Source organism: Lissotriton helveticus, chromosome 8, assembly GCF_964261635.1.
Source record: "Lissotriton helveticus chromosome 8, aLisHel1.1, whole genome shotgun sequence".
Classification (NCBI taxonomy): Eukaryota; Metazoa; Chordata; class Amphibia; order Caudata; family Salamandridae; genus Lissotriton; species Lissotriton helveticus.
In genome coordinates this window covers 1,570,376,830-1,570,391,859 of record NC_136069.1, presented here as the reverse complement: position 1 = coordinate 1,570,391,859, position 15,030 = coordinate 1,570,376,830, and the positions used below count along the sequence as shown (strand labels likewise).

Here is a 15,030-nt window from a genome sequence, read left to right as displayed (position 1 = left end):
AAATCATACAAGATAAGAGGTCTCTGGAGGAAAAAGAACCTGTTTGATTCATGCTCTGAGATCAATTGCTGCTGGGAAACAGTACAACGACCTACGACACATGTTTCTATGAGCCCTTGGACAAGTCAGAGAAATATTTTGAGTCAAACCAAGCACCTGGTGGATCCACAATGGAAGAAATGCTGCCTTCGAGGAACGTCATCCTCATCACCCCGTTCGTAACGCATCCAACACTTGAAGGTCTCTTGGCTCCATAACATGACCATCTAGAAATGTTCTGAGGGCTTTTCTGCAGGAAGACAAATAACAATCTCTCAAGGAGTTCCAATAGATGGGAACCAGCACTGAAAAAGGCTCTCCCACTTCTGGTCTTCAGTTTACTCTGGAGAGCGATCAGAAACCTGTGATCCTCACTTCTAAGTCTTTATTATAGAGTAACAGAGGTTTATCAACCAAGTGTTGGTGGTCTGATAACTCATGCCATTAATCACCAGACAGCCTAATTTGCACTGAGATATATCCTGGGGAAGCAACCAGGGAAGGGCCTGTATAGCTTTAGAGGCAAATGTTCTCCTTTCCAGCTCAGAGATCAAATGCATGGCTGCATTTTGAACTCATAGCAAAAGTGCGATTGAACGTGGGGCAGGCCTGCATAAAGAGCTGTTGCAAGGATCAATGGTTGGCAGTCACACCAATAATCAGAGACATATGAAATGAAGGCAAAACAGCGAAAACAGGACTAGACATCTGCCTGGTCAGTGCCAAGCACCGTCATCTGTCAACGCTGTGTTTCAGCTGCATCCTATCAATCTCTGCAATCTTATTCAGGAAATCAGTATGTCATTCTAATTCTGATGCGCAGATAGTCCTAAAGAAGGCTGCGGAGATTGATAGGATGCAGCCTAAACACACCAGCAACACAAGATATTAGATGCATATACATATGCATGAAGATTACCTTTGAAGGTGAAGGAAAGCAATGTGGGAGTTTCTTTGTTTACAAAAAAGTATCCATTGATCTAAATTAAGATATGTGCTTGTGAATACTGTATTTCACGCAATAGGGGCAAAAATTCATTATGTTAAAAATCTTTGTATTTGTTATAGATTTAATAAAATCACAATGAATTGTTTAATATACATGTATAAAGACAAAATAAATCTGTTTACCAATTAAATATAGCAAATGAAGGATTTGAAGTAGATGCTTTTCTTGGCTATATTCACATGTAAAATGGGTATGGGTATAAAAGCATACAGGAGGACAGTGTTTGTTTATATGAGACTGTACATCCCTTAACTATTTTGTTTTGTAGGAATACACATTGTTTTTAAAATGTTAATTGTTTTACTGGTAGACAGGATGGGAGGGATGGCTTGTAAGTTGCCAGTGCTTAATTTGAATAAATAAATAAATAAAATAAAATGTTGAGCAGTTCAAAGTGTTTCTGAGGAGCCTGGCACTGGCAAATGCAGAGGCAACCTAATACTCAGGCTGCCCAATCTTGATTCCACTTCATGCCTCTTTCTACTACAATCCTGAATTGCCGATGCCTTGTTCTTTTGCCACTGTTTTCCTACTCTTCATCATTCTTTCTTCCTATTCCTTATTCTTTCCTCCTATTCTGCCCTTCTCTCTCTTGTTATGGATCAAAGAGTAATGATGTAAAATGAGTGTTGGTACCCATTATCTGCAACTACAGGCACATATTAAACACTGTAATTTGCACATTCACATCAGAAAATAAGCCCTCTTTATATCACTCAAGGCATTTTCTGGTTCATGATCTTCCTACAACAATAATAACATGGAGGTTATACCCACATTTCCCCTTCCACCCCCTTCTGCCAGATAGATGATATGTTTAATCCAGAGTTCATGAGTTAAAAGTCTTTTACAGCCGCCAAATCAATTAGAACATACTAAGGCCACCAACTGTAATAGTAGATAAAGAAATCTAAGATAGTTTCAGAGGGGAAGAGGTCTGTGGGAATATCTAAGTGTCTTCAAGCCAATGCTTGAATGACTAACACATATGGACTTTAAGTAGATATATTCGGGTCCGACACCTGACAGTAGCACATACTCTATATGCAATGACTTTAGAAAAGATCTTAATATGAAATGTAACTGTGTAAAGGCCTAAAGCAGTTGTTTATGTGGGTGCACATATCCATTTACAAAGGTTGCACACTCAAATGAGAGGATTTTGAGGGCAGCCAGGAATACCAAAGCCCATTACTGCATCAACCTCTTGTCACATTTGTTTTCAACAACTTTAAAAAGAAGATTCGATGGATGTTATTGAAAAACATTTTCTCGCCAATGGCCTGAAAGCTGGGTTACAACAACCTGACAGAATGAGTTGGGGTTCCTACTTTGCACCCTGAGAGAGATGAGCTTCTGCTGGAGCCATAGTTTAATAGAGGAATGAGTAGGTGAATAACTGAGTCGCACAAGCGTGCTTCACATTTGATTGGAACTGAAGACTCGTCTCTTCAAAAAACATCTCGTTCATAAGTAAACAGATTTACTGCACTTCGGCCTTGGGCACCAATACATTTGCACATCTTTAACTTAGTCCTACAAATGGCATGATTTACAAGTTCAAATTAATCTTTACAGTTCACAAAACAAGAATTCACACTCACTGATAACTTTATGCATGTGAGATTGCAGTGGGAAGCTGTGACTATTATAGTTCTCCTTGATCTTTATGAAAATAGCAAACATTTGTAAATTTAATCAAAACATAGGTATAAACCTATGAGTGTAGATTTTCAATTTGTTTGAGACTCAGGCCCCATGTGAAGAGATATTCCCTTCAAATATTTAAGTGGACTTGTGTCACTATCTTTGGATCATTCCTCTGCTCTTTGCAGCATTCAGTCACTCTATACCTAGGTCTGCAATTTATAAAGCAGCATACATACATACATGATAAATTATGCTTTTTCAAGTCGAGCCTGAGCCAGAGCCAGAGCGCAAGTGCTGCTTTGGCGATCTGTTGTAGGTAGAGTACGGAGGAGAAGCCCTGCCCATATTTTTCACTGGCTTGTGTCTTTGTCCTTCATAAATGCTGGCGTTTGATTCCTTGATAGGCTTGTTAGTCCCTCCATAGAACTGCCATGTTGTCATTTGTATCCTCCCATGGCTAATGGCCCCTTTACTTGGTTGTTACACGGGACCTGTACTTTTTCTTTATTGTTTGCAATGCCATAAATGCGAGTCCTATGGCATTGCAAATATTTTCCTCTACTGCACTGTTTTCGTGTAGCATATAATGCACACAATGTAAAGCATGAGGCTACTCATATCCATGGAGCGAGAGAGCCCTCTCCTGGATGCTCCTTGCCAATGCTAGGGATTTTTGTTGTACCTTAACATCCAATGCTCTTTTACCATAAAAAGGCAAATTAAAATTCCGAAATTTAAGTATATTATGATTTTAATTGATCGCTAAACTATCTCATCCAGAAATAAAATTTAAACGATGTGAGCTACGGTTCGATGTGTAAATATTGTTGAACACCGACCCTTAAACCTTGCAATTTGCTGCTAATTATGTTTAATGTTTAGTTGCTAGCCTCTTTTTTTTCCTTTCTCATTACGTATACTGCAGCCTATGTATCTCCGCCTTTTCAACCCCGGCTTCTGAGCAGCTTCCAATCTGCCTATTATGAAGCAAAAACGCTATGGGTCTTATCTACGGTCCAAGTCAAACTATATTGTACGAAGGAATCAACACACTGGCAGCTGGCGCTTGGGTGTTTTGGGTCAACGCTTTTACTGCCATCGGTTTCACTCGCACAGTTTCAACCGACACACTAACAGCAAGCATCATTAGTAATGTAAGAAGCGCATGCAAGGATGGTGCAAACATAAAGGAAGTGCTCTCCATGTCACTGGAGTCAAGCTATCCTGGCTGATGAGGGCTGAAAGCCCGAAACCGGTCCTAGGATGCTTGTTTCCAGTCCTGGGAGGACCTGGGCTGGCAGTCTGCTGGACTGTTCCCATTGGGCGCAGGGTCAAGACTGATTTGCATATGGCTGGGTCCAAACTGGAATGGCATGGTGTGCAAAAAACGATGGATTTCGGCCCATATCTCTGTACTGCGGTGAATCCATGACAATTTTCTGCATTTTGTCCATCAATTGTTCTTTTAGCATTTGTCACCCCAAGTGGTACAGGTATGCCCAAACATGGGTCCCATACTCTCCATGCTACTGGAGTCAAACTAACATGGCTGATGAGGGCTGAAAGCTCGAAACCTGGTTCTTGGATGCTTGTTTCCAGACCAGGGAGGACCTGGCCTGGCAGTTCAGGCTGGACTGTTCTCATTGGGCGCAGGGTCAAGACTGATTTGTATATGGCTGGGTCCAAACTGGAATGGCATGGTGAGCAAAGAAACTATGGATTTAGGCCCAGATCTCTGTACTGGGGTGAATGTATGACATTGTTCTGCATTCTGTCCATCAATTGTTCTTTTTGCATTTGTCACCCCGAGTGGGACGGGTATGCCCAGACATGGGTCCCGTGCTCTCCATGCCACTGGAGTCAAGCTATCCTAGCTGATGAGGGCTGAAAGCCCAAAACCGGTCCTAGGATGTTTGTTTCCAGTCCAGGGAGGAACTGGCCTGGCAGTTCTGGCTGGACTGTTCCCATTGGGCGCAGGGTCAAGACTGATTTGTATATGGCTGGGTCCAAACTGGAATGGCATGGTGAGCAAAAAAACTATGGATTTAGGCGCAGATCTCTGTACTGGGGTGAATGTATGACATTGTTCTGCATTCTGTCCATCGATTGTTCTTTTTGCAAACATAAAGAAAGGACATGGTCTCTGACATTGATACCTCATGAGAAGAGCGCTACAAACTCTTATTAGTGAAGAATGGACGGTTGACCGACACACCTAGATTTCTGCTTCTATTCTCCATCGAGAGCTCATCTTAAAGTAGGGTTCTAATTGTACTGATGCAGAGGCCAAGCTTTACTTCGAAGTACAGGTCGGCAAGCCAGAGAATTCAGGGAAAGGGATGAGCTCGAGCCGAGCCAACAGTCCAGCTTCACTCCCTTTAAGAGCCCAAACACAAGCCGAGCCCGCTAATAAAATGCCATACAAATCTTGATTTTTTTAAGTCACAGAAACAAAGCAAGGTATGCAAAACAGATGTACAAAATAGTCAGTTACCTAGCATAATTTAGAGAGCAGTAACCTAACATAATCAGCAGTTACATACCATAACAGGCAACATATCTTGGACATTAGCCATGTAATGTAACAGACAGTAGCAATGCAATATAACCTAGTCCGCAGCTAAATCTTAAATCACATAGCATGACATAATATAGAAATCAACTACATCACAGCAGCTGCATATTACATAGCTTGACATGGCACACAGCAGCTACATACCATATACAACAACATAACACATAGACAGCAAAATACCATAACCTAGAGAGCAGCTACATCTCATAAAATAAACAGAAGCTACATACTATATACATAACAACATTAACTATAACAGACAGCTGCTACATAACATAAAATGAATAGCAGCTACCCCGTCAGTCTGCAGAGACTGAGGGACAGATTTGCTGATTTCATGGAGGCTAGAACATTGAAGTTTAATAATACCAAAACATTCATGATGTCAAGTGGAAAACACACCCATAAGAGCCGGAACTTCTATATTAAAGGGCACCCCAATCATGAGGGTTAATTCATTTTGCTACTTGGGTATTATTTGTATTAACAATGGCTCATGGTCCCAAGACATACAAAATGTTAGATCAAAAATTAGCAGAGTTCGCCAGGGAGTTTTTAGGTCCTCCTGCAAACTTGGTAGCTGCCCGTTAACGAAATGGTTAACATCTATAAGGCTGCTCTGTATGGAGAGGGCCTGTGGGGCCATGCGCTTTGTGGTCCCCTTCAGGTTGTGAACAACTTTCTTAGACATCTATTGTGTACGCCTGCATCCGTACCATCTTTTATTGTTCATAAAGAGGCTGGGCTAAATCACCTGGAAGATCTACTTTTGCTCAAGCCTATTTTACTCTGGCATTCAATTTGGGCAAAATCTGAAACAGACTTTACACAATCCATTATTTTGGATTGTCTGGCACTAGATCTTGCTTTAAAATCCCGTGGCTTTTTTATATTAATAAAACTCTTAAATCACTATTTGGTTTCCCCGTGCTCCAAGGTCTCCATAGATTGCTGGCTTTTCATAAGAGTGAGGCTGAGGCCTACTTTCTAGGTGTCAGTTCTGAAAATAGGGTCCTCGCCGAGCCCAAGAAACCTTCTGTTTCCTAAATGTCCAATACTTCCCAGGAGGGTTTTCAACAGTATATGTCCCTGGTGTCCTATACCCAACACCGCTTCGTTCAAACCAGGTTGCGGCTGGATATAGTAAACTTACTTGTTGCTTTCCCCTCTATGAAGCAGCAGCCCTGGGATATGGTACCATGCCCATGTGATGGTATTTCGAAACAGAGCACTCAGCACTTTATCTTATTTTGTAGCTTTTATGATAGCCCAAGGAAATATTACATGAAACTTATTTTTCTTGCACATATTGTTAGGGATTATAATGCTGCTTTAAAATTTGTGTGTGCACCCCTTTTTATGTTTTGTGTGTGCACCCCTTTTTATGTTTTAGTATTGCTTCATATACTTGAGGAATGACCTGAATTAGAAAAAGTATTCCATTCTGATTGTAGTATCAAAGTTGGAGCTGGGGGTTTTAATTGTATTGTTTTTAACGCTGTATGGGTGTATTTTTGTTTGAACCTCCTTTTATATCATTTGCTGCTGTATTTTATCTCTTGTTCTTTTGTGGCCCATTTTGAATGTGCTAAATAAAGATTTTGAATCAAATTAAATAGCAGCTACATATTGCATATATAACATGAAATATAACAGACAACAGCTACATAACATAAAATAAACTGGGATAGCGGCTAGGAGCAGACTGAGGTCTACTAAAAGCTTTGGTGTGTGATGGTGTGGTGTTCTCCAGGGATGGAGGCATCTATGGTGCAGCAGGTGCAGTGGCACCAGGGTCAGGGTATTGGTTTTAAGAGGCCATCTTCTCCCAATTGTGGGAGCTTTTACTTCTCAGCAAGGTATTAGTGGGCCCCTTTGCCGTGCTTGCATTGAAGCCTATGGGCACTCTTGCTATGTCACTGGCGCTCTTCTACCCCTGGATAACAATGAATAGACAGAGGTGAGGCTTCAACTCACCTTTAACCCAGCCCTTCACCCTACCTCTATGCACCTGCCTACTCCAAATTGACTAGCAGGGTGTTAAATGCAAGGAGCCTGCAGTGGTGAATGTGCTGTTGACATTGAGGGGGGGTGGGCACTAAAATAGCTGGGTTGTTACACCCTCCTAAAGTTTCCTGCTGTGCAGTCTGCCTTTAGGTAAAACTGAACTTCCCTGCTGAGACCCACCACTGAGCAGAATAGCCCGCTTGGTGGGGGGTATTGGAGGAGAAATCATAAATGCCAAAATCCTCTGACTACCACAAAGCACAGAAAGAGAAAACATTTTCAAGCATCCATCTCCTATCATTGTGAGCATTATGCAGACGCCATACCCGCTGCCACGGTTTCACTTTAGCACTTGACATGCTTCGGAGGACAATCTTTTTAGAAGTTTTTAGGTCGAGCCTGGGTAGGGCAAGGCATACTGTATTGAGGTATGGAAGAGAAGCTCCACCCATTTCCCGGCCATCTTTTCAATTGGCTCCTGTTACTGTCCTTTCAAAATCGTTGCTTTTCATTTGTGAATAGGCTTACTAGTCCCTCCTTGGTACCGCCTTGTCTGCATTTCTAACCTCCCATAGGGCTGTACTTTTTAACTTGTGTTGTTACACGGTCTGCTTTATGTAGTCGGAGAGCACTATTTTCTTTAAAGACACTCCCTAATTCACAAACCACGTTGCAGCACGGCGCCCACTTTTATATTATTAGTAATGTATTTATTTAATATACAGCGCCCGCATGTACTTATTTATTTCATTTACGGTGCGGTCCGCTTTCACTTTAGCGACCATTCTTATTTATTCATTTCATTTACAGCGCAGTCCTCTTCTACTTTAGCTGCTGTGCTTATTTGTTTATTTCATTTGCAGCGTGGTCCGCTTTCACTTTAGCGGCCGCGCTACAGAACCTTTATTTATTTATTTATTATTGGGGGGGGGGGTCGCCTCATTCCGCACTTTCACTTTAATGTTGTCAGCGCCCCTTTCTTCAGACGCTGCTCACTGTAACCTGAATACAGCGAGCAGCGTCTAAAGAAAAGGGCGTGGCCATCATTAACGTGGTCTCGCATTTGCGAGAATTTGAGCTAATGGCATTAGAAATGACAATGCCTTTTATATATATGTTGCTTTTAAAAACACATAAATAAAGGCATTGTCATTTACAATGCCAATAGCTTAAACTCTCACAAATGCGAGACCTATTGCATTGAAAATGCTTGTTTAACTGTGCTTTTAGCTCTTATGCAAAAAAACCATACTTAGCTGAGCCGCATGAACTGAAGGGGCGTAATGACATGGAACAGTTACCCAATTTATAACTTTTGGACGTTTTATTGAGGTTTCAAAAAGTCTATAAAATAGGAAATGTACATAAAATGTATTTAAATATGGTGACTTTCCTGCATTTGGTACACTTGTTACTGCCCTGTAAGGGCTCATTGTGTATTAATACCACAGAGAGGGCAAACAAGACTGTTATAGAAGGTGTACAATAGGCAAGTTGTGCCAATCCTTTGAAATCTGATTTGTGTTCTTGTTATGTACTAAATGTGCTACTTCTTATTGGTGTATTGTTTATGTGTATATTATTATTATACTATTCTTTAAGTTCCTAAAAGTCTCCTCCACCCTGAGACACTAAACTCCTCTCTTGCTGCGGGGCAATGCTGATTCATTTCTATGAAGCTTTATGACAAACAAACAAATAGGGACTGACCTTGTTATCAGACAGGCTCAGGTACCTCAGTTCTGGAAGTGGGGGTTCAAATGCAGGAGTTAGCCTCTTCAAGGAATTCTCAACCTGGGGTTTGAATTCATCAGGGAATGAAAAACACTTCTCCAAATTAGCGCGTTTCTGAAAGCAAAAAGAAATGGGAAGCGAACAAAACTTATAAGGAGGAACATTGAGGAAGCATGCAAACGCCTTTATTACATATCATGGTGTTGAGTGCTGCTGTTAAAAAATGTAAACAAAGGTATGCCTTTTTTTCTGAAGGCTTATATTACTAGGACCCAAACATGGTGAAGTAAGGAATAGTGATATCAACCCAATCGCACCCTTAGCTGTTCTCCCCTCTCTATTTAATACTTTAGCTCACTCGGGCTACCAATCTCAGTAAACACAGTGACCATGAACCCACGGTAGTGGGGGGGGGTGGGGGGATGGGGTGTGGGGTGTGTGTGTGTGTGTGTGTGTGTGTGTGTGTGTGTGGTTTTGAGTCACTGAATGAAGGTGGGGGGGACATTCTGAGGTAGAGTTGCGTACAGATGGTGCATTCATGGATCTTGGTGTTGTTACCAGTGAGTATGGATCCAAAGGGTCCGTGTAAAGGTTGAGATTGAGAGGAGAAGAGGGAGAGGGAATTCTGGTTCATTCTACAGGTGATGGGGAATTGTTGGGAACTTATGGATCCTATCTGTATGAATTGATGGTGATTGGAGAGGTGGGAGGTGACCCAGAGCAGGGTTGTTAAGCACATGAGTGCTCATGATGAGCTCAGCTCGTCATGAGGCACGGTGGCCGTGTGCTCGGCCACAACGCTCGCACGCGGGGCTGATTCCCCCGCTGTGCAAGAGTTCTACAGAAACGGGTGTGGCCGTGACGAGCTCAGCTCGTCATGAGCACACGGCTACCATGCTGTGCGCGCCCCCCCTCCCCCAGCACAGCGGGGGATTTACCCCCGCTGCGAAGGAGTTAAAGAAATTCATGAATGTTTCCAGGTGAGGATCAGTGCTTGGTAGTCAACAGTTCAGATTCTGCAGAAAGGTCAGGCAGGATCAAGAGGCAGGTGTCCTTTCTATCAATGATGAAGAAGGCATTGCGGAATAATTTCAGAGATATTTCCTAACGAAAGACAGTAGAATGTCATTTTCATAGGGGTGGTTTTGAGTGAATGGAGGAAGTTAGTGAGTTCAGTGGAGTTGAAGTGTTGGAGATAGGCAGTGAAGCTGGTGAGAGGTTGATGTTGTCAATTTGGATCTGTCTTTGTTGCCCTTCTCGGTGAAGAACTGGGTGATGGCATTGCACTTGTTGACTGATTGTGTGATTGGGGGTTCTGAAAAAGCATTAATGCAGTTTGACAGCCTTACAGAGTGGCTTGTTTCTGACAGTCACTTGGTTGATGGTAGTCTTTAGATGTGGTGACAAGGGACCTGACTACAGAGTGGAGGGCATTAAATTCGGGGAGTTCACCTGTGACATTAGTCTGTCTCCATTTCTTGTCTTTGGCAGCCTCCGAGCGACAATGCGTGGTATGAAAATACGCAGCATAATAAAACACATTTGATAGTTTTTATGCTTGGGTGACTGCTTGTCATGCGGACTGTATGCATGTGGCATAATGATAGAGAAAAGGTTCAGTGGCATCGACTGGATGACAGATTTTAGTCTGTGCTCACCATCCCAAGGCAGTGTGTGTCTGCTCTTAAGGTTTCTGTTAATGTTGCCGGATGGGTGTAGAGCCTGTATGACCGGGCTACTAACATCATCTTTGTATGGCTAGATTGAGCTCAATCCTCTCTAATTAGTTAATCAAATTTACACTGTATGGGCAGAGTGGGCTACATCCTGAACCATTTGCCTACTCAGGTCCTAGTTATATGGCCAGATTGAGCCAGATCCTGCACAAAGCTAGTTAAATCCCCACTGTATGGACAGATCAGTCTAGATTATGCACAATTTGGCTACTCAGATTTTCAGTAAAGGGCAGACTAAGCACAATTAGGCTACTCAAATCCCTAGTATATGGGCATATTAAGCTACATTCTGCACATTAGGGATACTGAATCCTTGGTGTCAGGACCCTCTTGCATTTGGCTGCTTCATTGCAAAGAGGGAAGGAGGTCAGTTGTTTTACTTTAATATACACAAATATTTATATGAACAGCTGATTGATTTAATACTTTAATATTAGGGTTTCCAAGACAGATTAAGCCCTCTTCAACCCAAATTATAAAAAAAATTGAAGCTTGCATAAACAGGAGAGAACTTCCTAGAACTACATCAGACAGCAATCCCTACATACCCCCAATTTAAGATGTAACTGGAATTCGAAACAGCCAGATGTTAGGGTCACAAGGAAGTGACAAATGTACAGGCAGCTGGAGTTAGGGAGTGTCTGGGAATTAAACAAAACATTTAATCCTTTAATAGTGCTCTCTTTTACTCCTTGTCTGAAAGCAGCAAAGCAAGGGGGTACAGTCTACACAAAGCAAACCTCTCCCTCAATCACTTTACCTGAGATCCACCGGTGAAAGTGTTAGCTAGCAATTTTGAATGTAAAGCATGCCATTTTGTCCACTTAATATCTTCTGATTTATTGATTTTTACTGATATTAAGTGTTAATCTGTTGTGTTTTATATTTTTGTAAATGCTTATTGCTGATTTTAATATTTCTTTTCATTTCATACGATTAATCTAATGTTTTATTGTAAATAGCAATGTTTAGGTCTAGCTAGAGGGAGAGTTAGCCATCTACCTGAGGTAATGTGATTAACAAAACAAATGACAGATAACAGTGTTGGGCCAGCCCCTTCTAACCATTGTCTGCTTTGGGTCAACCCCTTTAAGCCAAGGCTTGACAAAAGTAGCATTCACTTCTTGGATCAACCCACAAGAGTATTTCCCCTTAACAGTCATGGAGCTATATCATTGGGTACCAATCCAAAACAATATATGAATATATGAGAGCATAATGGATAAAGTAGATGAACAGACAAAAATAGTGCCTTCATGGCAAATTTTCAACCTTACTCCAAAGAACACCAGCCTCTATTCAGCTCTTTGCCTGCGATGAAAAACACTCTTGTGCTACTGAAGTTATGCAGTATATATTCCTACCTCCCTGTAGTCTGCCGACCACCCCTTTACACCCAGTGCTATGCTTTTCTTATACAAAGTAGCAATAGGATGCCTTAAAATTAAACCATACGTTTTTTTCTGTCATCCTCATTAAGAACTTCAACTATTTTTTTCACTTCAACCACTGGTTAGAGCTTGATGGGTAATTCTTTAGCCTACTAAATGCAAGTTCCAGCATGTAAGCATTAATGTATAAAATGCGATTAAATATTACAAGCTTGAACTAGGCAGTGTTGCATAGCATACCATCAATGCTGAAATATATGGGTGCAACTACAAGAGGTTGCTACAAAGGCGTATTGCACAGTATAGATTACGAATAGGCAGTACCATATATCATACTTAAATTGAGCTCTGGGTGACAACATTACTGAACTTTAAGGGTGCAGACCCATATTCCATTATTAAGTTATGGTTTGCAGTCGGAAATCATTGCTGCATTACATCGTTGACTACGCTGGACGCAGGGTTCGTGACTGAGGCAGGCTGGTACTTTTTGTTGTAGCATATATGAGAAGAGTGCATATTTCTGGGAATTTCTTTTGTTCAAGGTTGCAGCTCTTTCGGCTGGCAGAGAACTCAGCTGCTCAGCCTAGATCAGACTCAGGAGCTGAGTCTCTGTGTTAGCCTTTTAAACTGCTCTGAGGCTCCTAGACACACTGGACTGTTTCAAACCAGCACTTGCTGTGACAGGTCACAGTACAATGCACAAGAACCTAGAGTAGGGACAAGTTTCCAGAGGCACAAACAGTTGTCTGGGAATAGAACAGAGTTCAACCAATCAATATGGGGCTAGTATTCCCTACACAAAGCAGCTGCCGGACGGACGCGTCTTCTTTAATTCATATAAACCACTTGACTGGCTAAAATCATCGACTCCAATGACGAGTGGAAGTCGCTTTAAGAATACATTTGAGGCTCCAACCGGATGGTAGAGTACTGAGAGGTTATGAATCAAAGACCTTCTCTGAAATAGGAAACATTTGAGACTTGCAGATACCAAAAAGAATCTTAAGTCGGGCTGCACACCATCCCACTCCCGTCCTGAGGAAGACCCACCTTGACGCAGTTTACTTTTTGCGCTACCACCAGGGTCAAAACGTCGATGCACAACATATGTCTGCATAACGCTCATGATCACATTTTAAACTTACCAATGGATCCTGGAGCATATGTGCCAAAATAATAAGGACAAGTTAACATTTTCTCCCCTCTTCTGAATGCACGTTTATTCATCTTGTATATAGTGCACAGTCAATGTCACCAATCACCACATGTCACTTTTCCACCACAGTCACTTATTTCCTATTGCAAATGAATTTGTAAATTGCAATAGCCATGAATATTTGATATCTATTTCTGAATATATTATGGAATACTATTTTTGGTGTGTGTTATGCGTTTTTTCCTTTTTCTCAAATCATTGGTATGTGGTGGTTCACTTCGATGAACTCGGAAATGTAGGCGCTGATGGCCTTCTCGATGACCTTGGCTGGGAAGGGGAGGAGGGCGATGGGTCTGAAGTTCTTGAGTTTGTTGGGTCTGAGGACAGCTTCTTCAAAAGGGGGTGGATCTCAGCATGTTTCCAGTCGTCTAAGAAGGTGGAAGTTTCAATGGAGCAGTTGATGGTGCAGCAAAGCTGGAGGGCGATGGTGGCAGCTGCACTGTGGAAGATGTGGTACGAACAAGAATCTGTTGGAGCTCCTACGTAGGTGCTCTTCATGGTCTTGAGTGTGTAGTGCGTTATGAGTGGGGTCCAGCAGAGCATGGTCTGTTGGGGTGCAGTGTGGTTGTGTGCAATGGTGGTGGGCGTAGTGGCCGAGTCTAGGGTTTCTAAGCTGTTATAGATCTTCCTGATCTTGTGATGGAAAAAGGTGCTGAGTTTGTTACAGAGGTCTTGGGAGAGAGGACCGCTAGTGGTCTTGCCGCTGGGCCCGGCAAACTCCTTGACAATGGCAAAGAGTTTTTTGCAGTTGTGTTCATTGGCGTTGATTCAATCTTGGAGGGCCGATATCTTTGTGGTTTTGAGGAGGAGGTGGAGTGCGTAGATGGCGGATTTGGAGGTTGCGTGAGTTTTTGGGGTTTTGTTCCTCCATCTCTTTGCGAGTTGTCTGCAGCTGCGTCTGGACTCGTGGAGGTCAGGAGTGAACCAGCTGGCATTCTTGGAGTATTGTGTGCCTGGTCTTTTCTTGAGCGGTGCCAGCGCAGTTGGAGATCCAACGGTGGAGGTTGCGTGCTATGGTGCTGGCGTTTGTTGGTGGAGTGGTTGTGCTGAGGAAGTTGACAAGAAGTTCTTCAGTAGCCTTCATCCAGCTGTGACGGGGAAGGAGCGAGTTCACTAACAGATAGTGGACTGCGCTTTCACTGCGCAGCAGCTGCCATTAAGCAGTACTGGTGGTGGGGAAGGAAGAGGGACGGGGCTGGACAGCTGGGAAGCTGCGAAACACGGAGCGGGAAGGGACACTTTAGGTGGGCCGGCCGTGGGGGAATCGCAGCAGCAGGGGCGATGAGGGACAAAAACAGGAGGAAAAAGGAAAAGGAAAGAAAACAAGTCAAAGGCAGAGGCAGAAATAAAAAGAGACAGAAATACAGAAAGAGACAGAAAAGGCAGAAATAGAGACAGAAGGGCAGTAAGCAGCAGAGCAGTGACACTCTACCACTGGACCACCAGGATGAGGCGCAGGCAGTAGCCGGCAGGTGGAGGAGGGCCTTGAACTCCTGACCTCTGGGTTAGCACCAGCAGATGGGAACAGCAGCAGCTACCAGATAGTTCTGCACTGTGGAAGGAGCAAGTCCACTAAAGGATAGTGGACTGCACTTTCACCATGCAGCAGTTGCCGTTTAGTAGTGCTGTGGGGGTTGCTGGACAACTGGGAGGCAAGAAAATGCAGGAGT

The 15,030-nt window shown here is 42.7% G+C and overlaps 1 protein-coding gene across 1 annotated transcript in view; it reads right to left on the bottom strand.

Annotated features, from left to right (window-relative positions):
* XRRA1 (X-ray radiation resistance associated 1) overlaps positions 1-15,030 on the bottom strand; it is a 299,935-nt gene that overhangs the window by 58,735 nt on the left and 226,170 nt on the right. The window contains exon 11 of the mRNA XM_078658576.1: positions 8,991-9,128. Coding sequence (XP_078514702.1) covers positions 8,991-9,128 — 138 coding nt within the window. The remainder of the gene's footprint in view (positions 1-8,990; positions 9,129-15,030) is intronic.